This window comes from Echinococcus granulosus (assembly GCF_000524195.1).
Source record: "Echinococcus granulosus chromosome Unknown EG_S00015, whole genome shotgun sequence".
Lineage (NCBI taxonomy): Eukaryota > Metazoa > Platyhelminthes > Cestoda > Cyclophyllidea > Taeniidae > Echinococcus > Echinococcus granulosus.
Window position 1 is genome coordinate 292,701 of NW_020170395.1, and position 26,278 is coordinate 318,978.

A 26,278-nucleotide genomic window follows, 5' to 3' on the forward strand; every position below is an offset into this window, starting at 1 on the left:
AAATTGTCTTGACATTTAGATCCAGAAAAAAGTGCAAATGTGTTGGAAAGGGCGTTGTCAATGGTCAATTGCTGAGGTGGGTTTAACCGGAGGCGACAATACTGCATACTAACACCATCCTAAATCTAATCTTCGGACTGCAGTTTACCGCTCCAAAATCCATAAATTGGTTGTTGTGACTGTCAAATTATGCTAACATCGGCTAGCTACTTTGTTGTTGTTATTGTTATCGTTCTTCCAAAGATGCGTTCTAACTGTTTACTTGCAAAACGGAGGGGTGATTAAGCAATCAAAGCTAGCTACGGGGCTTCTAACTCAGATTAGGGACAAACAAGCCTGAAGAGGGATGTTTGGCATCTTTTAAGCTAGGAAAAAACGACCCTATGATTCATCATAACCCACTCAAATGTCAAGAGCCAAGTAGAGGTTTACTCATTTAATCAGCAGTCAAGATTGGCGCCCCGCTCACTCATTCATCCAAACTCAAACCAGCATTAGTCCTGACGTTATTGGCTGAATATCTGACCTAAACGTCACAGAAAGAATACCAGAGAGACCCACAAGAGAGGGACTGATAAAGCTATCACTCAAATCGCGTGTTACCCACAATATTTTACAACGAAGTGAGACCAGATTTGGACAATTTGAAAAAGTCTAATAATAAACTGTTCCATGATTTGCTATGGTCATGACAATGTTTACATGGCATTCATCTCTTCATTTCTCTCCAGGGCAAACATTACCACGAAAAGCCAATGTCCTTTGGGAAAAGACCGTCCATCCTTTAAAGGTGCTTCCTGCATAAATTCCCCGTGGTATAATTTCGCATAAAGAGGACGCTATACCCAAGAGTCCCATCCATATATCTACAACATGATATATCAATAACGAAGTGAATAGAATTTTTCCTGTGATGCTGCTTTATCATACTACCCTTAACAATTTCTAGCAATTGGCTAGAAACCGCAGGAAATCTCATCTGGGATGAAGCAGAAATGACTAAGGAAGATGCCAGAGACTACTCTAAAGAAGCCCAATATGAAGACAAATGATAAGTGTCTAGATTTCGCGACCTGTCCAGCATCCACGCTTACTTCAACATCACGGCGTCATGGATTCCATTCCCATCTGCAGGTATACTGGTGGGCCTTACTGCACCTTCAGAAATGATCCCAAGTGCTAAAGAATATGTGAAACCTTCTTTCACTATCTTTCTGGTTAAATCACAACTAATGTAGTCCGTATAATAAAGTCTTGAGTCGAAAACTCGGCTCCAAATTTCAGTATTTGTGAGTGACTATGAACAACCCAGTAAAGTCGAACGTGGAAAAACGGTAAAATTCGACATAAATGAACCAGAACCTTAGAAAGGCGGAAAATGGCATGAAACAAAATCCAAACTTCACTTTACTGCGCTCAAATTGGAATTTTTAAATTATGGTTTGAATCAGTGATTGGAGGAAACTTGGAAATTCAGCATAGGACTTGCGAGACACTTTTGTGTGCGAATGGGTGTGCCGGCTGCCTTAAACAGATAATTTCGACCCAGCTTTAGCATCGAAGCTGTCAGCACAAAAACACTCAGATCCGCATTTGTTAGTTTTCCACTTCCACTTCACAACATATAATGTTTCTGGGTCTCTGCGATCTCTTTTTCCCCTAAAACTATTTTTTGATGCAATAAGACACCCTTTTCGTGGAGCCACCTTCCCTGGCCAGTGGCCAATTTCCAACGACACAGCTGCGTCCAACACCACAGCAAGGCGTGACCCAACAACCTCTGTACTGGATAGTTTTTTGGTTCACATAAATTGAACCTTGTTAGTTGGGCTAAGACAATGAAAGCTCCATACAGCGTTTTACCTACTAAAAATATATATCGAACAACCAGGTTACTTTAAATGCATCATACGGGAATGGCAATCTACGGTTTTTAGATTCTTCCAAGTTCATTTTTAATAACAAAACTTATTCTAGTCTTCATTGCAGCCAATTTAAAGAGAGCATAACAAAAATCCTAACCAAAAGGTAATGACTGAAGTTTTGTTGACAAAGATGTCCAATCCTTTGGAAAAAGTTTTCTGCATTATCAACAAAATGTAGAATGCTATTGGTCAAAAAATAGTTTTAAACGTCGAACTCATTCGAAGAACAAAGAAAGCTAATTGCAAAAGATGTTTTTAGTGAGATCTAGACAATTGAATTGGTTCTGTGCAATATTTTACTGATATTAACGGGGCTCACATCAGTGTACACTTTTTATCCTAGAGCGGTTAATAGCATCTGAAATCCATGCCGAGGCATGAAAGAGGAGGAAAGAATAGAAACCGTAATTCAACGCTGAGTGCAACACAAAATTTGCCGCCCACAGATTGTGTTGTTTGCTTATTCGCCGCGTAAACAGAACCTTTCCTTAGGTTTCATCCTCAAATGCAACAGAAACACATTCGTCTTACTTGTCCCCCCTATCTACACGAGCTCCTCAGCCTTGGTGTTATGGAGTTCTGTTGATGGAGCTTCCACCAGCAGCCCATTAATCCTTCTTTGCATTTGAAAATAAATAAAGATTCGGACTCTAACACCTCATTCTTTCTGCGTCGGCAGATCAGACTAGAGCGATATAGGACAACAGCATGGAACCACAATGTAAGCAAATTAAATAAGTGGCAACTAAAAAAGCATTTCATTGACGGGAGGACGAGAAATTAGCACTCACATTTCCTATTGGAAATACGTGACTGGAGCGCAAACTAGATGATATGCTTGAGTGAGTAATCACAACAGCTCTGCTACATTTATTGTTGCAATAATCGCACCAAAAATTTAGCCGATTTATACTGTCTAAACCCTTAATTAAGTGGGCTGTTTTCGTATCAGTCTTGGGCATGAAAAAGCTTGCTTGAAGCTGGCTGAGTTATCGCTCTCATTTCGGTAATTATCAAGCTGGGACTGAACTACGGGTTAGTTACTGAAATATAATAAAGGAAATAAGTTAGAAATATCTCTTGTTGTAGAATAGCATGTGCCTTAATCCGCGGGGCGATAGATAGACATGCGAGAGCTCTCCGGGGAACTTAAATACCACCGCATTATTGCATCCCAAATGAAGCATTATCAAATATTCTTGGCATATATCTACGTCCATAGCCTCTGAGTGTAGCTGAAGAATCAAAAGGAGTAATTTAAATTAATAAGCCGAAAAATAGCCAGCTTAATCTCCCTGCCTCGTAATAATCCAAAAGAAAGATGGTAAAGGTGTGTGTGTACGCCTTTTAAAGAATAAGCGATAGAACTTCCAACCCGGAACTTTAAATTCATTTGCTTAGGCTCAGATGCGGTGTTGAGCTTAAGCCATTCTGCCTAGTGGTCAAGGGTATCTCAAGCGAAGTCCTAACAGGACACCCAAAGCAAAGTTAGAATAAAAGCAGGATTGTCGATCATTACGTTGAATTTGAAGGCGGCCACTCTCAACTATTTATGCATTCCCATACTGAATCCATACTTTGGGGCATATTAGGTGGTGTTTGGTTAGTAAGTGATTTTACAGTTTAATGATTTGAATGGATTAAGTCTCTCTGTCGGCAAAATAACAAAGACAGAACAAAGAACTAAAGGAATTTCTTTAAACACAATTCTCTCCTCTATTTTATTTCGACTGACAACGTTCTTCATGCCAAGGTACTACTAGTAAAGGTATTTCAAGAAACAGACTCAGAATCCAATTCTTTTTTATTGCCTTGAAATTGCTCAATTCTCCTTCTTTTGGCTCATAGCAGTGGTTCAAAAGAGCATTGGAACTATTTATTTTGCAGTGGATTCAAATTTAAGGGGGCAACCTCGGTTAATCTTTGATGTGAGGAAGAGGGCTAAAAATTACAGACCTTCTTAGGCTCCCTCAGCTTTTTGCTTCCACACGTATCTCAACAAAAGTTTCAAAAACCATGTCTGCCAGCGAATAAAAAGCATCTTCTGCTTTTACTCGGAAAACACACTTTAGTAGTTTCATTTAGTCCCCGAAAATGACTTCGGTGTTCAATGTGAACTAATTGAGGCGAAATAAGGATATTGAAATTGTCGGGTATTCTGACCACTTGTGGCCAGAAAACAGGAGCCATTGCTAGTAGATTTGTAGCTATTTACGTCCATAAGCTGTGCCACTGAACAATTTTGTTGTGTTTGTGTGCTCGTAATGCACAAATTCAAGTGCGTCGCAGTAAGTGTAGCTGCGTAAATAAACGGAAACGGTTAATGGTCGAAATTTAAAAGTCCAGTTAAAGTTCCAACAGTCGGTGGCCAAAGTAGCACTTCCAACGTTTGACGCTATCATTCACGTAAACTTATTTGAGAGTTCAAAATAACAGGTGATATTTTAAAGCAATTTCTGCTTCTGAGAGGAAGTTGGATCAACTTTTCGGAACTCTACATTGCAATAGAAAAGGATTTGTGATTGTTAAAAAAGATGAAAATGAAACGAAACAATTCAGTGGGAAGTGGAAGCGCCTGATGACGGGGTCTCATGACATTTAACATGACAAAATGTAGAATATGTATATATGTAGAATGAATTACACCCCATTTCTGTAACAAATGGACCCAACCTCCGCGTATAACCTAATCAACATCGCACAAAAAATTGTGATCCCATGGGGACGATTCCTGAGAGTAGCGGTTCGTACATACGGCGTTTGAATGTAGACAAGAGCATTAGAAGTTGAAAAATCGCCCGGCATTAGATAAAACCTCCCATCATCATTTGTTGTTCACTTCTCACCTCGCGGCCAGGCAAGGCTCGGTCTGTTCTGCGGGCGTATTTCCCACGTATTTTCATCCTATGTAGCCGGCTGTCCAAATTGACGGAGCCTTCACCGAGTCTCAGGTTAAACTGCAAAAGTGGTTAGGGAACTAAGTTGAGAGATGCGGTTATTACAGCCGCATTGCGGAAAGTGCGGACCCCTATATCGCTCGTCGGATAGTTCACACTTGCGCAAAGGGCACTATTTTAACACCTTTTAAAGGACGAATTATCAAATTCTCCCTGTGCTTCCAGTGGAACGCATTTCCGTGTTAAAACGAATACTTTAATTATCTTAGCGCCGTCGTGAGTCACGTGGAGAGTAGAAAGGCAGAGGTATACATTTCAATAAGCAAAAAGGCGCGCCTTGATTCATTTACGGCATTAGTTGCACTTAACTTGAGCATGTGGAAATGATAATTTATTTGAGCTTTCAAGACAGACCAGCTCCCTACTACTCCGTCTCCTAACACACCACCAATAGTACGAATCAAAGTGATTGGAGGGTATCTAAACTACGCATCTGCATTATAGTGTTTTCTCCATCGAGGTAAGAAACCGTTTCATTGAGACTGACCTATAGCGGTTGGAAGATTCCTTCAGTGCAAAAATACTTTTACCGCAAAAATTTGTTTTAGGCATGCTTCAAAAAAATTCATTTGCGTGCAGTGCTTTTAAAAATATAAAGGAGGTTCCGCTGTACTCCAACAATAAGCGCTGTTTCAGTGGGCAACACTTTATACGGTCTTCTGTGTAACTTTGGTTTGTTTCCTCAGCAAATAGGGTAGGTAAATCACTAAGGGATATTCTAAAACCACCAAGCGGCTTAAATTTGCGGTAGTTTCGGTAACTTGGTTCATTTTTTAAAAACTCAAACCTGTTGAAGTTCAACCACGCGTAAGTGGCCGCATCCACACAAGCAATATCCGTAATGGCATAGGAAAGAGGGGGAATAAGGTCGGTGAAAAAAAATGTCTGTTGTGTGCAGGAAGTAAGAAAAATTCGGTACATTAGGGCCGTAAACATCTTTGACCAGACAAAGATAACACTCTTAAGGTGCAAGTATGAAGAGGAGGGGAGATCCCCCTTTTATGTGGATAAGTTGAGGGAGCTGGGACTGGATGAATACATCATCAAAGTGTATCTTGATATCGGGGTCATTCACTTACTGGAATAGAGGCTTATTTTAACCTCTGATTAATCAAGATACAGGTATACCAACACAATGATGAGCTAACCAAAATAACTCCAAACAAACTGAATTTTAAAATCTTGCTTTGCTTCCAGTAGCATAGAGAGATGACACCGCGAGTAAAAAGAGCCACTTTTTCAAGAGGCCTGAATGTGAATCTTTGCCTTACCAAAACAAAAGAAGCGGTATCTATCCCCTAGTCATTCTATTTAAAATATTTGAAGATGGATACGTTTAAACAATTGTCTCCTTTTCGCGTAGTGCTAATTTGCTCTCCAGAATGCAAAAGCAGCTGTTTTAAACAGTTCGTAAACTACTCGGTCTCTTGTAAGACAGAACAAGAACTCGCAAACCGCTACGGAAAAGAAAAAAGAGACCAGTGATCCTTCTCCTCGAGGAAAAAATCACGAGCTGTTTCCGAAGAGACGATATCAAAGGGAGTAAAAATAGACAATGTAGATGGCGAATAACCAATTTCAAGTAACGGAACATTGGGTAAGTAAGTAGCCCAGTCCCATTTAACTCTGAAGTTGGATTCGAGGAAGTATGATCAGCGACTCGGTGATACATTGTCACGGAATTTATGGGCACAGTTTAAGCCCGAATCTTGCAAATGTTGCCTGACGTCACAGCAGAAAAATGCCACCCCTTCATAGCCCCTAAATGCGCACTAGCGAGATCAAAAGTCTTTGAACACCTTTTCAAGTTTTTAATTAAGGGACTGCGCTGATGAAGATAATAGGCAAGAAAAGGCAAGGTTTTAAAATAACTCTTGCCCTGCTAAGTGGACGAAAACCGGCTAATCCACGTATTAAACGCCACAGAGTAGCTTGAGCATCACAATATTTTGGGTACTGAATGCGAGTTTACGCTTGCGCGACACAAATCCCACACGAGATACAATTCGCAATCCCCGTCCTCATTACATATTAACCAAATTGGTGGTCACTTACCAATCCCTGAAGTCAGTGTGGGTGTTTTTTGAAGCAGTTATTACAGTTAAAAAGTTTGGGAGAAGGCAAGACTTCGCCATTCTGTGGCAGTAAAACATAGACCTCAGATGTAAAATAACTCCAGATAAATTATGTCAATTTGTCGTTTGTCTTGTCTTTTTCATGGAATCAAATTATAACTTGAAATGGGCTCCGCTCTAGCAGAAATATTCTTACTTTTGTTCTTTATGTGTCCATCATGTAAGTGGAAATAACTAATAGTTATTTGTGCATTTGTAAGGAAAAGTAGTAAAAATTCATAGAGCAGCAATACCCACACTTAGATGTTTATTTCAAAGCATTCAGGTCTTGTTTTGTTCCAGTGATTAATTCGCCTAGCAGGAATTCTTCCATGAAATTGCTTGGATTGGTTTTTCCATTACGTGACTCAGAACATTTTTATCTATCGGAAAACCATAAACCACCTCATTCTTCTAAGACTAAATACCACATAGCATACATTGTAGCCCGTCTAATTACATCCCATACCTGCTCAAATGGAACCATATGTACAGGTTATAGCCTAAATTTACATATGGTGACCTTGTCGTTCAAACTCCCAGTCCTGATGCAAGTTGATAATAATAAATCATCCCCAATGGCTGCACACCCTACCACGAGATGGGACATGACCTGAATCGCTGAATTATTTACTACTTAGTAATGCACACATGTATACAGTGATGACTAAACCCGAGACTGACCGATGTGGCATTTTACAAATAAGCATGGCGCTATCGGTTCACCACACAAGTTTTCGTCTTCTCCTTTCATTGTTGCATAGGTGGTTGTCTTCTCCACTGCCTGTGCGTTTATGCATTTTACCCACACGAAAATAGGAGCAATCTACCGGTGGCCAATAAACTGACAGTTAAGGTGACGAGATGACCTTAACACTTGCACATGCAAGCACCCAGTGAAGGGTCAAATCGGTTCATAGAACGGGACACTAGCAAAAGTTATTAAAGTCGAGGTTTTTAGCCGTCATGTTGAACTGATTGGGCTGCTCATATTTTAAAAGTTAAGGTACTACTTCGCAGCATTGAAATGAGACATGGACGCTTTTGTTCTTTCGACAGCTCATTTGGAAACACAAATTTTGACCTCATGAGGCACTTAGGTCTTCAAAGGACTAAATTGCCATTCCAATTCAGTCCTCTTCGTAAGATGTGAGGTTTAGTCCTTATGTCTAGTTTATTTTGGGAGAACTCATGAATTCTTATAAGCTTCTACAAATTGAATTGATTTTATTATGGAACAGAGCGAGTTTTGGTGATGTATAACTACTGCAAACTAGTAAAATTTAGAATTTTCTGTCAAAATATTGAAGAAATTCCACTTAAAAAGCAACCGACCCAATCTCGAGAATAGAGATTAAGAGAAAGGATGGAGAATACAATGAATGCAATGGAATGTGGAGAATGTAACATACCGATTAAGGTCTCCATTGCAAAGGAGTCGAACCGGTAATATCATGGTACCCCAAGAGGGGTTTAAAGTGTTCTTAATAACTTCCGTTCGATGAGCAACTGTGACACTAAAAGTCAAACGGAGAGCATTGTCACACCAAATTCAAAACTGCAATGGTTGGTCAAGAGTCCAGCAAGCTTTTTAAATGAATGTAAGTCGTAAATGAGTATTTCCATTTTTAGCAGGAAAATTATTCTAAATATTCTGTTAACTAGGGACAGGTCTTGATAATGCTAGTGGACACTTAAATAGATGTGTTTTAACAAATCAATAACATACCTTCCATTTTCGTGCAGACGATAAAAGGCAAGGAAAGGGTCCGAAAGGCCAATAATGTCTTTCTTGTCCAGATTTTTGGCACTAATGTTGAGGGTGATTTCATCCTAAGGAGATGCGTTCACGAAAACAAGCCTACATTGCATGTGACTGTTTCCTCAGCAATGACTATGAATAATACAGTTATAATAAAATTAGACCGTACGTATTAATATCCCTTTATTTCCTGAAGGTCCACCACTAGAAAATAGATATTTAAAGTGTCTCTTACTGTAAACCCCTCTCCAGTTCCCCAACTGAAACGATTTCTCCAAGCGTTGCATCACAGGAACCCAAAAAATCCTTTTATAAAGTTAAGCGCGTACTTAAGATACCTGATGCCGCAGGGGTTCATTAGGATCGTCAACATCGTATCTAGATTTGCTATTTAGGTTTTATCTCAATTACACAGCAAATTTCAATTTCTTCTGCTCTTCAAAATGGTACTGCAGCACCAACTTTCTTAAAAAGTTGGGATTTAAATTGTTTTGGATTGTTTCAGACCTCCAAATCTCCTTCCAATCCTCAAGAGCTGGACAGAACTCGAAAACGACCACAACTATAGAAGTGACATCTGTTCATCAAAGATTACCTGGGTCTGACTTTGAAAGAACGTCGGTATCAGCAAGATTTCTTGTGATAATGTTAGGATTAAGTTTTTTTTGGCGTACCTGCACGCTATGGATATTTCAACTTCGGTACCAAGCTCATCATCCATTATCGTGTCTCAATCGTTTAGGCTCAAGGTCATGATATCCACTTTCAGTGTGATAAATGAAGGATTTCAAATGATTTCATTAACAACTTAATTTGCTCATATGCAGATGCACAATGTTGTCCATACAAATTCCAAAAAATCTTAGCATTCAGGTTCTAAAATATTCATTTTAATTATGCTTTCTTGGAAATCAATTGGCTTGTCTGCAGCATAATTAATATCTGCTTCCTAACTAAAAGCACACTTTAGGAAGGTATTGGTTATTCGCTAACTGCTCTGGTCCTGTTCCCAGACATTAAAAGGTTCGTAATACGAATGGCAGCTACCCGCGTTTCACCTTGAATGATTTTAGGTCATTGACATGATACACATTTGTATCCGTAATTAATCCTGAACCTAAGTTGCAATTCCAGGCCACGGTATGAGCAATAACTTTTAGATACTGTGAATTCTCCTCGTACTCTATATACAATATGTTCTTAATCGTATAGGCAAGTTAGCATGGATGAGACCGCTTCTCCCCCCCAATTTAAATTATACACTCTTCCAGGCCCTTTTTATGCCCTAGTAAGCTCAGCTGAGCTCTAGGCAGTATCTTTAACTAACTAGTTTTCCAGGGGCAATAGTTGAGCATCCATGGTGCTTTACGAAAAAAACTGCTTAATTACACCAGCTTTACCCCACATGGCACTCTAGATAGGCATTGCATCACTCCAGCCAACCACAATGCGCTGTGGCTGCTCTAAAACCATTAAATCTAACGGGCTTCCACTTAACACGAACTATTTTGCAGCCCCACTATCGGCAGTGTTGAAGAATATGCGTGTGAGTCAACACTGTTATCGTGAATGAGCCAACAAGTGACCACATTGTGCATGATTTGACCGCTGAGATTGCTATTAAACCAACTTAGGCGATGGATTCAGTCTTTTAACCTCGAATAAGCAGTAAGATTTCCATATCTATGGCATCCGTCGAAGAGACCCTTTATACATATGTCCCCTCCAGTCAAACGCTTATTTGCCTGCAAAAAACATTTCGCATTTCGAATTATGAAACAGTGTAGCTTTCCGAGAGATTGGAAGCTAGTCATAATCGGGCTTACCCAACTAAATTCGGGTATTGAATCACGATTCGTTTTAAATGAAAACCCTAAACAGACGTAAAAACCGCCAGATTGATAGAACACTGATCAAGGTCGTACACATTTGCCACAAAGTTACCTTCTCGGCACCAACTTGACTGTTTGCGCCGTGTGCAATTGCTTGGAAGGTAGTAAATGTGGGAATATCTCTACCCCCTTGGCACCCACTTATAGGAGACTAACAACAAAAATCAAGGGGAGGAATGCCCACTTGGATCCGTTCTTAATTCCATTCGGTTTTCAATAACTCATTTAAATTAATTTAATGTGGTGTGTTGCGGTGCGATTCAATGCCCACCCGAGGCAGTATTGCATCTGCCGCTATTCGACTTCCAGCAAGGCAGTGGTACTTGTACACCCAACCCTTGTAAGGTTACGACTATTCGCCACCTTCCCAGGAAGAGCGTCTCGAGTCAAATCACATGCTTAAGCGCAAGTTGTAGCCCCTACCCAATTCCCCAAGGACATTATAGGGGCAACTGTTTAGAGGAACACGGAGGGGCTGCTGACGCAGATGGCACTAGTCGGGCCCCATGCCACTAATGTAGAGACCGATGTGTTAAGAAGTCCAAAAGTCATTCTGTTAGTAAGTGACAGCCAGTAGAAGTGTTCAACGTGAAAATATTACCCGTTCTTGTCAATTTTGCAAGAAAGTGGTACACTTAGCGATTGCGGCCCACCTTTTACAAGGTATTTATACCTGACTTGCTACCATCTTTGTGAAATAACACCGACAAATTATGGAGCGCTTGAGGCAACCACTCCCATTCCATCCTGCATAAAATAAAAGAGAAGACAACACGAAGTGAGGAGAACTTTCACCAGGGCTGTATATTACAAAAAGCCACGAATTCCCTTATTCCTCGCATGCAAAGAAAATATACAAACAACATAGTATGAGGGTGGCCACCGTGTCACTCAGAAACCGAGCAAATGGGGAAGGGTAGCGGAGCAGAAGAAAGTAAGAGTTAGACGAGGATTGAAAGACATTATTGTATGATGGTAAAATAGTAACAACAATGCTGAATAGGTGTATGGCAGTACTAAAATAATAAATATTAAGCTAGGGTCGAAATAAAGCCAAAATATTAGCAGCGATGCATGGAAGTATAGGGAGTGAGTCAGCGTGTCCAAAAAAGAAAAAAAAAATAAAACTGCCTTATTGATGAGGCATCGGAGGAACCGGGTGACTCCCGTTTCGAATTAGGATCGCATGCTCCTCTATCGTTCTGTGAAATCAGATGGAAAAGGATCAACATAAATAAACAGATGTTCGTATAAACACGAGAAGTACGTCAGTGCATAGGGGCATAATAAACGACTATAGACGGCTGACTAGTAAACCAGTGCTAGGATGGGGCATCCGTCGCGTGACTAGACCGCGCTAAGTGGTCCCACGAGAATTAAAGAAAATTTGGAACGGAAAACCGATTGACAATCTAAGAAAACAGACCGGCCCCATAAACAATAAAAATTAACTACTGAGACCAGAGTTCGTGGACATTCCCAACAGACAGGAGAGAATGATAAGGGAATAGTATTCAGTGATGGTTTAAGATTTGTTAAAGAATAAATTTTCAAAGAACTTTAAGTACTTGAGATGAGTAGGTGGTTGCAACCTACTAGCACCTATTTGTTCCATCGGAATCCAAAGAGATGTTTAATATAACCAATTGCATCCAACCACATCACCAATAGACTGGTTGAGTAGAAAAGAGTAAAATAGAGGAGAGGTTTTGGTCTCAAAATTTCAAATTATTGCCATAGTAGAACAGTAATACATTTGGACTCGCCCAAAACTGAGGCAGCCGAAAAGGCAGAAATTACACGAAGAACTAGCCAGTGACAAAAATGGCTGCATCAGTGTTGCCAGTGGAGGAGGACACAATTGAGAACCTTCGAATCGGCAATCGGGACTTCGAGTCATCAAGCGAAACGGTGCCTCGTATTACCGGCGCGTATTCGTTTGCAAACTGATACCAGAAAGCCCTTTTTTCAAAGTAGGAAATCAAGCACGGAATGGCAAAATATTTTGATGAGAGCTGTCAAAAAGTAAAAGCTACATTTCGCTCCCCGACTCTGTGCTGAGAGACTTTTGCGGAAAAGGAGATTACAGTGAAAGACGGAGCAGGTCCACTAGCAAATTTTATCTAGTAAGACTGCACCACACGGAATGAAATCATTTCTGTCATCCATCAGTTTTATGGATGTTTCGCATTATCAGGACGTCTATTTTTGACGAGGCACAAGCATACCATCATTTCTTCTCGTACGAGCGACATAGTAAGATCACCCCACCCAGGCCTCTCTGATGTGGAGTAATTTACGGGCTCATCGGAACATGGGGTGTGCAAACACTGGAATGATGCCATTTTGATAACCACAAGTGGGTGTGCGTGTGCATACAAATCGACTAGTCAGATCCGCACCTTCAACAGTCGGTGTCAGGGGATGAAAGCACCGGAAAAAGTGACCAAATTGCGTAGCAGCACCTACCTTACGATTGATCCACAAATTATTAGGCGTAATTGCGGAGTTTGGTTAAACATCACGCGCTTAAGTTGCTAATTTTTTTATATACAAAATTCTACGTTGGCATTTCGGTAACTACAGCTGCAACTCACCAGCCATTATGTGAGCTGAAAAGAAGTCCTCTACATTAGCATGTCTGACTGCGGCTATAGAGATGCCTCAAGAAGCTACAAAGAAAGTAGCGATAGGATTTGTCAATCTTTTTGTAAGTGTTCAGCCCAACCATCCACGCAGAGGAAAGAAATCAAGCTGTTTGGTTTGGCATCGAGATGTCACGCAAATCGGCTCGAGATGAAGAAAAAGGATGGGTCATAGGAATGAATACAATTTCCAAAATTCCACAAATGGTGATCGGGACATTGCTTTGTCGCTACACAGTAAACGACATGGTAGCCATTCAGTGCTATTGTAAGGTGACTAAAGAATTTTGTGCGATTTCAGAGTGAGCATTTAAAGGTTCAAGAAGTTCCAAGAAATATTGTACTCATTGTAATACTATTAAATTTTCTACCCGTCCTTTCCTTACGGGACATGCATGTTCCACTGTTTTACAGCACTGCCAACAGAACCCAAGTAGAAAAACCTAGCTTTAGCCACTAACACTTCAACTCAAAATTACTTCCGATCTACTTCAGCCTGTTTCGTCACTGACAGTAGTCAACTCTTGCCTGTTACAGAGTGGAAATGATCGATTCACTGAAATTAACTGATTTACGAAAAGAAAGAAAGAAACGGGTGGATAGAGGAGAAGCGAAGGTCAATAAGCAGGAAATCGTTAGTACCACTCTTTTGCTTGATGAAATAGCTTTCTAATCTTGTCGCAGCACACGACTCATTAAAGAGGCTCTTGAAAGGTAGTCTGCACAGTGATAAAAGGTGCTCATCGGCGCCACGTCTGACCCACCTATCCTTGTCACTAGGAGTGATTGATCTATCTCTACAGTTTGCACGACTATGATTTAAGAAAACTTATTCCACCTGAAGAAATCCTACAGGGATACAAGAATAGTGAAATGGAATCATTAAAAAGTTTGCTTCTTTTGGTAGTGTATTCTTGCTTCTGACTTACTATGTAAAAAAATATTACGCTGAAGACTTCGTTCACCATGCATTTTTCTTTCTACGATCGACGCCTTCGCCGCTAGAATCTGTGGACAAGCTTATTCTTTTAGGCGAATAAACAAACGTCCAAAATGTCGAATAGCTCACTGACTGCCACCTTATGCCACGGCTAGTCAAGTCGTGAAATCCTACTGGTACTTAAAGCATAGACGTGTTTTCTTGGCACAGCTCAAACGGAAGGCAATCGAAACAGCTAGAGTGGGCGATCATACCAAATTGTTAAAAAGGCTTGGAGGAGAATATAGGCAGGCGAAAATACGCGCAAATAGAATGAAGGAAATTTCAGGAATCAACAAGAATAAACAGCGCCATTAAATTAAGGCAGAGACTTCTGGAAACAAACCAATTTCAACGGCTGTTATTAAAACGATGAATAGAAGGTCAGAAGGGGAACCGTTGTAGTGGTTTTAAAAACTACAGATTGTAAGAAAATGTATGAAAAAAGGGTGTCCACTCTGCCGCAAGGCGCCACAAAACCATAGGAGCAATTAAAGTAACTTAAATAAAAGCCGACTTTTAACCTTTCGGTAAAAACTTTCCTGACACGTCCACTTTGGAGAGACTTGGGTGGACAAATAAATTTACGCTTGGAAACGTAAAAGGCCAAAAGGGGCCAGCAGTTTAAGAGCTAAAATAGCCTGCGAAAAAGCCCATTTTAACAGAAAAGATGGAGCGCTACTGACAAGAGACTAGGTTCTTCACCTAATCAACCAGTGAGTCAGAATTAGCTGCAGAGTGAAAACCGATGGAAGAGATGAGCAGATGGATGAATTTACCGCCAATTAGCCACAGAATCGCGAACCACAGTGGCGTGATGAATAACCTGGCTCTCCAGCGAGTCGATTTCCTGTTGTAGGCGATTCAAATAACTGCTGACACGTAACAGAGGCCTAAAAAATAGAACAATCGATTAGGTTAAAATTTTGGTTTTCATGAAAAAAAGATAAGATTGTCAGCTCCAGTCTGCCCGGCTCAACGCTGCCTTCGTTTCGATGTTTGGTACGCACTATGAAGACGGAATAACACCGCTAATTTTTGGTTAACCTTCAAAATCATTCTCCTGCTCAGAGAATGATTGATACGTTGCGAGTAAATACGAGAGCATTTACCTTACTTACAAATATGAATTCCGTTACGAATCTAGTACAACAACACAGATATCCCTAATGAAGTGCTTGATAGAAGGAGGGCACGGTTAGTTAAAAAACACGCCGTACATCAATGGATGGTTTAAGTCAGAACTTTTTCCCTGGTGGGTAAGGCCAAGCCTGAAAGCAAGCCGCCCATGCGGGAAATCTAAATTGGTTTCGTTAAAACTAATGAGCTAAAAACTCAAAGTAATGAAGATGAATCATCGATGATAACCTTTTGAAAACTAGGCGCTGTAAAACCATTGATAGAAGAGGAATGAATTTCACTTTTTTTTTCAAGTTGAAATAAGTAAAAAATAACAACAATGGATTGCTCAATGCATACAAGGTGAAAGAAGAAGTAAAGAAGTACCACCCCACTCTAGCTTACAAATTTATATCACGTGGTAGGTGAGAAGTAATGGAGCACCAACCACAAATGAAAGGTTGCACCATCAATTCTATTGTAACGTCGGAAACGGACTGGAAAAGTGAGAGTGTACAAGTGAACATCACGCAATGGTTATTCGTAAAAGACCTCCTTTATTTTGCACATATTTACCAGTGGCAAAGGAAATGAACAAGTCCGAATGGGATTATGTGAGTGACATCTTGACCATAGTTTCCGCGGGCCCTCACAGTCCCCCTGCCATTCGATGTGAAGCTATGCTACTGGTCCCCCAGCCATTCCCCAAGTTGATAATAAAGCCATGTTTGTGCTCGCTCAACTTAAAACGTCTTCAGTTACAACTCAAGCCCTACAAATATGATGAAACAAAAGTGAGGAATCAGGTCAAATTGAGTCAAGTGCTCAAACCACCACCACCACGGCCGTTGCTCGACCGCACCACAGTAACGCAAAAAACGCCACTACATAATCATTCATTGCCAGAGACTAGAACGCATATCGGAAAAGGGCTTACTTGCTGTCCAAAAGAGCATTGTCAGCCCGATCTACGAGCAGCTTCTCTAACTCAGAAACTCCCACCACGTTGATGTAGACCGGAGTGGAGCCTGCTGCACCAGCGGTGGCAGCGAGAGAGGTGGAGGACGGGTCGTCGCTGCCAAACACCTGACTTTTCTCAATTAGACCGCGTAGTGAGCCACGAAGGTCCGAGAGATTGGACTGGTAGTGCCAGGACTCCTGTTTTGTTTCTGCCAGCTCTCGTTTCAGTTCTTCCAGATGTCTCTTCATGACCTAACGCAAAAAAAACAGTGTAGGCAGGGATTCTTGGTTTGAAATGGCTCATTGTTACAAACATGGGAGAAAACAAACTATTTCGCATCGATCTAAGGTATTTTAAACAACGGAAATTCTTAAGATCTCGTATTTGCCCCACATGTAAAGCAACTACACTAACACACACTACAGCTCGTAAACTGGAGGCATTGGCGACCAATGTCAAAGGTAAATAAATGAACACATAGGTAAAACATTGGCTTTGTTACTTCATTTTGCTATTTACAAGGCAATTCAGGAAAAAAATTACCCAGAGCACGAATTTCATTGTTTAAAAACGGATAAACAGAAAATCTTCAGAGAAGAGGACAAGTCAAACGGAAGCGAAGGCGAGGATCACTTCCTCGGCAAACATTTCAGCAATCAAATTAGTCCGAAAAATGGAACAAAGGAATTACCAAATTTATGGCCACCGATGGAATTAATAGTAAAGAGGATTTTTGTAACCCAACGCTATGTCACCTTATTGCCTTCGATTCGTTTTAATCAAATTCAACAACTGTACCAGCTCCTTTGCCGGATGGTAAAAAAGTCACTTCTAGACTCACAGGTCTTATTATCTTTTGAAGAAGAATAGCCATCCCACTAAATTGGTTGTTGTTTAGTGAGATATTGGCAACATATTCCACACTCGCCCAAGAATACTAGTGCCCTCACTTTCGCCGCATAAAAGGCCTATGGTTACGCGGATCGTTTAGCTGCTCGTGTTGTGGACGACTGATTTTGTAAGGACTTAACAGGAGAACCGACTTTGTGCCGGGGAAAATAATGACAAAGCAAATTCCTAATTTTCCATATGGGGTACAGTTCATATAATTTCTCCAAACAAATGACCGGGCAAAGTCAAAATAGGAATTAAGACGAAGCTTCAGAGAACTAATAATATGGTGTGCATATAATTCCACAAAAAGCAAATGATACGCAGAATGTGCTAATCACTGTCTAACATCTTCAGTACCAAACGATACTACTAAAGCAAACCATTCAACGTAGATTGCCGACGGTTAGTGCAATATTTAAACCTCTTCGAAATCTAAGAGATACACCACTATCACTGGGGGCCATTCGTCCCAGTGTGCGTAGGAAACTAGGGTATTTTGCTCCTTTTTAAACAATGATTTTAATTCAATCCAATACTGTTACTATTTTGACGTATGAAAGCAGTTACCAGCAGCGCAAGGGCAAATGACATCTGTTCTTTATTTACTCCATCTATCCTACTGGTCTCAACCCGCCTACGCGTCTACGTAAAATCCGATAAGAGGTCCACAGACGTCTCGATGTAAACAAAGGTAACTCAACAGCCATAACACCCTCAAAAACTATAAGAAACAGAATGTTAAGAGAGAGTAAGGATATGCGTGATCCACTCACTTGCATGGCCTCCTGTAGTGCGTGAACCTCAGACGAAGTCGACCTATCGTTAGAATTCAAATGCGTCGTCAGAGTGGCAACATTAGCCTGCGCAATGCTAGCAATGTGTTTGGCATCTGACAGCTGCTGCTGTGCCTCCGTTAATTCGTGTCTCAGCCGCTCCGCCTCCTGCACCGCCCGTCTCTGTGCCTCACAGGCCTGTTGCCGACCGAACGCTTCATTGGCCGTCTTAGCTGACTGCGCGGCTAACTCCTGCCTTGCCAACTCCAGCGCCGCCTGCACCTTCGCCAGCTCCGTCTGCATCCGGCTCACGGCTTCTGAATGAATTACAACCTCGGCTGAAAGAATCTGGCAGGTGGAGCACGGTACCGGAACTAGGGCTGCAGCCAGCTCCTGTTGTACACACACCGGCTGAATTGGAACCTCCGTTTCCACCGCCGCTGGTGACATAGAAGACTTCTCCATTCGCTCAGATAGTTCCACAATCTCCACCTCGCGTTGGGATAGTGTGGTCTCGAGGCTGGCCGTGTGGCGCTTCAAATCTTCCACAGTGTCCGAAAGACCCATTTCACGCCCCTTAGCTGCCTCCAACTCGTGCATCAATTGCCGGTGCTTCGCTTCCAGGGCCTCAGACTTGGAAACGCGCGACTCCATTTTTGCCACCTCGGCGCGGAGGACCTCCATCTCTGCCTGCTGCTTCGCGTTCGTGTTTCTTTCACGCTCCAAAACCTCCTGCAGTTTTTGCTCAATCGCAGCCCGTTGCGATTCCGCCGCGTGTAGGCGGGACTCGAGGCTGGAAAGTTGCTGAGCCCAGTCGGCAGCTTGTTGAGCCATCGACTGCTGATGGCTCACCTTCAGTGAAGCAATTTCTGATTGTAATGCTAGGGCATCCTTAACCTTTTCATCCAGCTGATGGGTGAGTGAGTCTATCTCCGACGACTTTGTGAGCAGTGCTTGAGAGTACGAAGCCTCAACTTGTTGCAGACGTTGACACAAATCTGTCTGCTTCGCATTAGCTTCTTCCATGGAAGCAGTGTAAGCGGAACTAAGAGCATCATATTGCTGCTGCAATGCTCGATGAGTGGTCAGGAGGGCACAGTAACGCTCCTGATCAACTAGCAAGCTCGCAACCTGTTCACGCACACCCTTAAGTTCGGTTTGAAGAGCCTCTGATTGAGAATTTATTCTCTCTATCTCAGTTATGAGGGGCTCACGAGCTTTACTGGCTGCCTCTTCGCAGGCGGGAGCAATAGAAGCCTCCAGGCGCTTGATATCGTCTCGTAAACCCTCATTCTCTAACTGCAAGGACAAGGAGGCATTCTGCAGCTGCTCACGCTCACTTTCTAGCTCCTTAACTTTTTCCCCCTTTTCATGAAGTGCTGCTTGTAGCACCTCCAAATCATTTGAGAGTTCATCACGAATAAGGAGGACATTTGAAAGCTCGGAGTTTTTTGAATCCAGTTCACATTGGAGGGCAGAAAAGTTGGACTCAACGCGAGACATATCTTCCTTCAGTTGATTGAGACAGGCGTCAAGAGTGGCCTTCTCTTTGTAAATTGCAGTCAAAGAGCTCTCTAGAGCTGCTTTCTCTTCAAGTGCTCTGTTAAGATTGCCTGCTTGCTCGTAGCTACTATCCTCAAGACGTGTCAATTTTGAACAGACGTCTTTGTACTGCGCCAACTGTTGGTCCATTAAGGCCTTCTGTTGATTCATTTGAGCCTCCAGACCATTAACAGTTGCGCGCAAATTATCCCTCTCCGTTTCAACACACTGCAGTGTGTGTCTGAAATGATCCAGCGATGAACGAAGTTCCGACACCTCCATTTCTGTTTCACTCAAATCAGACTGCAAAGTGGATATGCGACTTTGACATTCAGTGATTTGGTGACTTTTCTGTCGACATAACGCCTCTAGATCAGCGCGCTCGGCCACAATCTTCTCGAAAATAGCCTCCCTTTCCAAGATATCGGCGCGTATCGCTTCCAACTCATGGGAAAGGTTTCGCTTTGCCTCTGCTAAAGCAGCCTCGCCTGACATGACCTTGGTCTCTAGACGAGCATTTTCTTGCGCTAACTGTTGTGCCGACGTTCCACTCTGATCCAACCACTTTCGCATGGAATTCAACTGTTCCATCAGCCTATCTCGTGCCGCTTCTGTTAACTGCAGCTGTTCCCTATACCACTCCTGTGAACGCCTCAGACTAGCCAACTCAGCAGTCAGGTCTGTTTTATTGTCTAGCGCCTGTGAGTGAGCCATTCGTATGGACTCCATGTCCGCATAAAGCTCGGACATCTTTTCCCGCAAACTGGCCAGAGCCTGATCCTTCGCTACGCTGTTTTGCTGAACATCGGCGAGTTGAGATTTGAGATAGATTGAGTCCTGTTGGGCAGCGGTAAGATTTGCGGAGAGTTGTTCATTTTCTAGAGTCTTGAGACTCAGTTGTTCCTGTACATGACGCAACGATTCCTGTGCCTCGCGTGATTTGTTCATAGCCTCTGTTACCCTCTGATCTGACTGCGTCTGCACCTCAGTGAGAGTTGATTTTGCAGCCTCAAGGCGCTTGCGCAGAGAGGCGGCCTCCGTAGAGAGCTCAGCACGCTCTCGAAGCCAGGTTTCCGCCTCACGTCCATAGACAGACAGACGACCTTCGAGACAGGCAGCATGGAGTCTTAGTCTATCCTCCTCAGCAAGGGATAGATCATCCAAGCCCGAATCGCAAGTCAGCTCATCTGGGCTGGATGCTCGATCCTGCGCGATATAGTTGGAAGAGATAGGAGCTTCCTTCCCACTGGCAAGGGCGGTTACAGTAGATTTAGGTGAGTAGTCAGTGTTGGAAATTTCAGCATGAGTGTTGGATGCGTGTACATGCGCAGACACCCCGTTAGTGATTGACATGGACGGAAGGAAACCGGAGCTTTGAGATTTGCCCTTGGAGGACAATACTCTGGGAGGTGGGCAGGATAGAATTGGAGTGGAGTTAGCAATGGATTGGACGCCAGGGAAGGCATGGTAAAGGTTGGAATGTTGACGAACTCCAGGTGGCAATTGATTAAGAGAGCCAAATTTATCAAACCTAATTCGTGTATCCCCTTCAACAGGTCCTTGTTTTGACTGGGATGCTGAATATGCTTCTTCTAAATACAACGAAACATAAATAGTAGATAAAAAAAGTACCTGGAAGATCGATCCTAACACGAGTTTCTGGGATGCAAGTATCCCTATCCATCTAAAATACCAAAAAACCGGATTATAGCTAGAACACAAAAACGCAGATACACAGGCAACACTAAAAAGTGCAGTCAGCAGATGCTGTGTTCGTACGGTGAACAATGGTGATTGAATGACCTACTTGAAGCATCACATAGGCTTTCAGATTCAAAAAAATATATTAAATGGTTATTCGGCGTCACAAAAACTATTGTACTACACAGCAAATATTACGCAAGACTACAGGAAAGGTCAAAAAAGGCTGACGAAAATCTGATATACCGCAACATTTCCAAAGATTTGGTGAAAATGTTATGCTACAAAATAGATTCAGGAATGATATTTAGGACGACTACTCCAAAGGCACAAATAAAGCACAAGCGCTAAATAGTGGTTAGGAAACAGGAGCAAATAAATAAGATCAGAGACACCAGTACTTACAAGCACAAACAATCGCAAGACAAAGAAGAGTCCGAGGTCTTAGGTTGGTGCGGCATAAAACGGGGTAGTTAAAACAAAAAATTAAATGTAATGTAATTGCGTTACACCTTAAACACTTACAAGACGAAGACCCTTACTTATCATACAATAAAATCTAAAAAGGAGTTTTTAAAAGGAAAAATAATATTAACCTCAAGCAATCTTAATAAACTTATTCATGGCGAAAAAAGGAAGAATGGCATTTAAATTGCTTAAGAAGTTGTGAACATGTAAATGAGGGGAATCGAATATTTCTGCAGAAAGCTACTTTTGTAAGAGCTGTGTTCAAGTACTTGCTTGGTCAGAAAATTAACCCTCTTCTTTAAGAACATGTAGTAGGCATTTTCCGAGTGCCTATTTTTACCAATTGACCGACTGCTTGCAGTTTTTTCACTTTTGTTAAATAATTGGTAAAATACTTAAGTGTTAGGTGAGATCATTGTTGCTCCTTCTTTGTCCTTTATAAAGTTTTATGGCCCTAGCAGCGAAATCGCATTTCTTCGAACATTTTTACTTGCTAAATGATCAAACTTTTCTATCCTTTTCTTATAATTTTATGTGTTTTTAAAACATAGCGCACTATTCCACTGACAATTATTTCTCGGTTCTGCTGAAACCGCTTCGGTAGCATTAACTCCACAAAATTGCTTGTTTTAGTCCTTTGATTACACGAACAGGGCTGGCTCCCCACAACTTCAAATTTTGACTTACTGGGCTGATGTCTGGCCGTGGAAAAGGGAAGAAATCCGGTGCAAAGAATCATAAGTCCCGTTCTATAAGGGCTGGTCTTCAATTCCCTGTTGGCAGGGTTCATCGGCTCCTTCGAAAGGGGAACTATGCGGAACGCGTTGGTGCTGGCGCTCCTGTCTATTTGGCTGCCGTGATGGAGTACCTTGCTGCTGAGGTGCTCGAACTTGCCGGCAACGCGGCACGGGATAATAAAAAGACTCGAATTGTTCCACGTCATCTTCAGCTAGCCATCAGAAATGACGAGGAGCTTAACAAGCTGCTTAGTAGTGTAACCATTGCTCAGGGTGGCGTTCTGCCAAATATTCAAAGCGTCCTGCTTCCCAAAAAGACCAGCTCGGATGATGCAAAGAAAACTCAGTCTCAAGAGTTTTAGACCGATTGCTTGCCCCTAGTGCTATGTTGTTTCAAACCGCATCGTACTTGTGCTTCTACAGGGGATGTTATTTTGTATTATTATCACTAATATTATACATGTAGTTACTAATTTGGAGTCCTTCCTTTCTTGTCTACCACCGTACTTGATTTGATACGTATGTTGACGTATTGGTAGCCCTATTTTTGATACTCCTGTGGCACCCTGGACTGCGTCCGCTCATAGTACTCTGAAGGTAACAGGGAACAGACCCTAGTCTCTGGACGCGTCTTATACGGGGGTTTGGGCAGGAAACTGTGGACCATTGAGTCTCGGAATCCAGTGGCTTAGGGGAGAGGGCTAGAGCAATTTACACGTTATAGCTCTGCAGGGCCAGCCAGAGCGAACTGTTTGCCTGAGCTGTTTCAATGACAAGTCAGGAGTCGTGTCGCATGCGGTGGATTGCTGATGGAGTTGCGGTGACTGCTCCCATTTTGATGTCGTATTTCACGGTTCATCTCTGGCACTTTAATGAGGAGTTCTCTACCCTCAGTCATTCTAATTTTTCTTGGTTGTACCATCGGCTTTCCTGGGCAGGAGGAGTTCACTAAAGTCCATTTCGAATCGCATGCTTACACCTACTGAGGCATGTCCCTCCCCTTGTCCGGCAGCTCGATCTGAGTTTGCCGCATTTTTCGAGTGTGGAACAGGAGCTGCACAGTAATGAGCCGTCCGTTTGTATTGCTCTCGGGATGCAACAATTATAGGTGGCTGTGATGAGGAGTAGGTGTGGTTTACTATCACAGTGAGAGGAGAGGGAAATAGATAAACGCTGATTTTTCTATCGTTTTTGTCATTAATGAAAGGGTTTAACAGTCATCCAGGAACCGTAGGACATCCTTCTTCGTTATGATACCAGTGACGCGCCTAGGGGGAAAGCAAAGTCAAGATGAGCGTTGAAAGCACTTGGCTCTGAATATCATGACGGAGTGGAAGTGGGGCAACCTACCCAAGATGAGTCACCAGGACCTGCCGGAGGCCAAGGCTCTTAAACACATCGAAAATCGTCGACGCCGGGGTCGCTTGGGTTAGGGTTGTGGGAGACTAGGTAGAATAAAAATAAGGACATTAGAATCAGACATGAGTGCGATAAGGGCATGAAGTTAGTGCACCGCTGACTGGATTACTCACCAGATCGACAACATTTCGAACATCAACCAGAAGAGGAAAGTCTTCGGGGGTATCCAATCGGTTACTTGGATCCAGGAGGGGTGCTCGATCGGTGAAGCAGACGATTGATTTAACGCCGTGCCTACGCAAGGAATGTGGCCGATGGAGATCTACAGGGGAGTGGGAAGAGGACAAACCACAAACCGGATTGATGGGGATGAAAAATTTCAATAATAATGACTGATCCATGGAATAATTTGGAGTTGATCTGATGAAATAGATTTACAAATGAGTGTGCAACAACACCCCTCTGTTCGAAGCAAGACTATATGATTTGCCCTAAAAGAAGTCAATAAAACTAGTAGAAATCTCATGCAATGTGGAACTTATTTGTTCATTTGTTATTGTATATCTATGCTATTCATTCTCCAAGAATGAAGCTTCCTGATTTGATCTCCACAAAAAGTGGTTAATGCGTCAAAAAGTGATAGCCTTTCAAAGCAGGTAAAATCAACAAAAGCATTTGATGGTTAGAGGCAGGGAGGAGTGTCTACCGAGAGCTCTGACGAGATCTGTGCGTGATACGAAGCCGACGAGATGGCGAGAGGTGAGGGACTCCACCACTGGAAAGCCATTGTGGTCTGAGCGTTGCAGTAGCTCCTCCACCTCTTCCACCCGCATTGAATTCTCCGTTAACAGCTCTAGCGGACCCTCGCTGAGTCTTTTAAGAGGAAGGAACGAAGGACAATATCAGCGACAAATTAATAGATCATACGTAGATAGCCCAAAATTCGTTTGGCAAGATAGTAAGAAGTTGATTGAGAAGTTTACAAAACACAAGACAGCTAAGCCCTAAGTAGCTTTGATCCCTTTCTGACACATCCTGAGAGCTTCCGTCGCCATAAGGGTTACCAGAGGTGTAGATCTCTAACTGCACTCATTATCCATTTTGTGTTTTGCCCCTTTTTCTTTTCTTCCGTTTCTAACACTGTTACCTCCATCGCCTCCGTGTTGGGTTACCAAATAGCACTTGGTTCGACTGCATTGCCGATGCTAATGCCGCTCCGTAGGATCGGTTTCTCATCTGGTCATTAGCATTGCATTTTCTTGTAAATTCCATAGAAGTAGAACCGCGATATATTGAATAAACGTGGCTTCCCGCTCAAAGTGTTTTGCTGCCCGGTTTCGTGTTCTGCCCCTGCCATGCATCGTACTACTCAACTATCCAGTCTTACATGTAACAACATACGAAAGACGCCGTTCTCGTCACCTTAGTCACCACCACCACCAAAAATAACAGAGGCATCGTGTTCTTAGCAATGTGAAAATACCGAAAACGCCTAGATCACCATTAGCAGTAGGCGTACCAAGTAAATAGAGACCATTGCTAATCAACTAAAGGATTTGAGTACAAGAGTCCAGAGTTTATTGCATTTTTAAGTTTATTTTAATATTTCAATTAAAATCCTGAAATATGGTAAGAGGAGCGTTTACAAGTAAAAATACGGGAAAAGTTCTTTTAGTCAAGGGAATATCTAGGATGCGAAACGATAAACATCCTATGGAGCTCGACAAACCCTCGTAATTTCTGTTGGAAATTAAGAATTGAAAGGAAGAGCATCAAGACTGCGTGATAGCTTTGCATTGGACACCTATCGATGTCGTGGACTTCGGACAAGGTGAGGAGCGATGAGGACACCATATCTACTCAGCATTAATGCATCTACATCGAAACACCGAGCAAAAGTTGCAAAGCCATGCATTAAGGAAAATCCGTAAACGGTGTTACGATTTCAAGAAGGACGGCTTCTTCTTTTCGATGCAATTAGTAGATAACAGGAAACATCCATAATCATCCCACTTCCTAACACTTAGATGCACTGTTCTTCTGCCTTGAACTCATCAGGATGCCAAGTTAGAGTTTTCGTCGAGGCAGGTACTCATGAACACAGCCGCAAAATCAGGGGCTCGTCGATTTTTGTCGTCATTAAGGCTACCATAAACTAAACTATCGAAGATCATCTTAAAAGTACATGTGCCATTCTTTTGGAGGCCGCATCAAGGCAAGAACTGGGGATGGCGAAGATTTGGCGTAACACTGCTGTGTCCATGTGGAAATGTGCACCAAAGGGCATGACAATCCAATATCCAAGTAATGCACCATTTCCTTCAGTTAATGCGGACTTTTATAGCATAAATTGTGATTGACAAATAGTAGGAGTGGGATTCAATAACATTGTCTAAAAAACCAAAAAACATATTTAATGCATACCAGACAAGTCAAACTGGTGCATATTC

General features: G+C 42.2%; 4 protein-coding genes across 4 annotated transcripts in view; 2 read left to right on the top strand and 2 right to left on the bottom strand. All coding sequences in view use genetic code 11, as the record gives it.

Annotated features, from left to right (window-relative positions):
* Positions 1-1,008: 1,008 nt before the first annotated feature.
* On the top strand, positions 1,009-11,066 carry EGR_03044 (hypothetical protein; the record flags this gene model as incomplete). Its single annotated transcript, XM_024492293.1, has 2 exons — positions 1,009-1,134; positions 11,022-11,066. The coding sequence occupies 2 exons, from the start codon at positions 1,009-1,011 to the stop codon at positions 11,064-11,066; spliced, it is 171 nt and encodes a 56-aa protein (XP_024353219.1).
* Positions 11,067-15,049: 3,983 nt separating this feature from the next.
* EGR_03045 (Golgin subfamily A member 3) lies at positions 15,050-21,247 on the bottom strand (the record flags this gene model as incomplete). Its single annotated transcript, XM_024492294.1, has 4 exons — positions 15,050-15,167; positions 16,331-16,605; positions 18,022-21,155; positions 21,196-21,247. 4 exons carry the CDS (start codon positions 21,245-21,247, stop codon positions 15,050-15,052), a joined length of 3,579 nt encoding a protein of 1,192 aa, XP_024353220.1.
* A 1,179-nt stretch (positions 21,248-22,426) lies between these two features.
* Positions 22,427-22,831, top strand: EGR_03046 (Histone H2A; the record flags this gene model as incomplete). The annotated part of the gene is made up of 1 exon (XM_024492295.1): positions 22,427-22,831. One exon carries the CDS (start codon positions 22,427-22,429, stop codon positions 22,829-22,831), a length of 405 nt encoding a protein of 134 aa, XP_024353221.1.
* An 848-nt stretch (positions 22,832-23,679) lies between these two features.
* EGR_03047 (H(+)/Cl(-) exchange transporter 4) overlaps positions 23,680-26,278 on the bottom strand; it is a gene marked incomplete at both ends in the record, with an annotated part of 25,400 nt that continues 22,801 nt past the window's right edge. Inside the window, 4 exons of the mRNA XM_024492296.1 lie at positions 23,680-23,737; positions 23,820-23,914; positions 24,002-24,150; positions 24,535-24,701. Of these exons, the coding sequence (XP_024353222.1) occupies positions 23,680-23,737; positions 23,820-23,914; positions 24,002-24,150; positions 24,535-24,701 (469 nt within the window). The remainder of the gene's footprint in view (positions 23,738-23,819; positions 23,915-24,001; positions 24,151-24,534; positions 24,702-26,278) is intronic.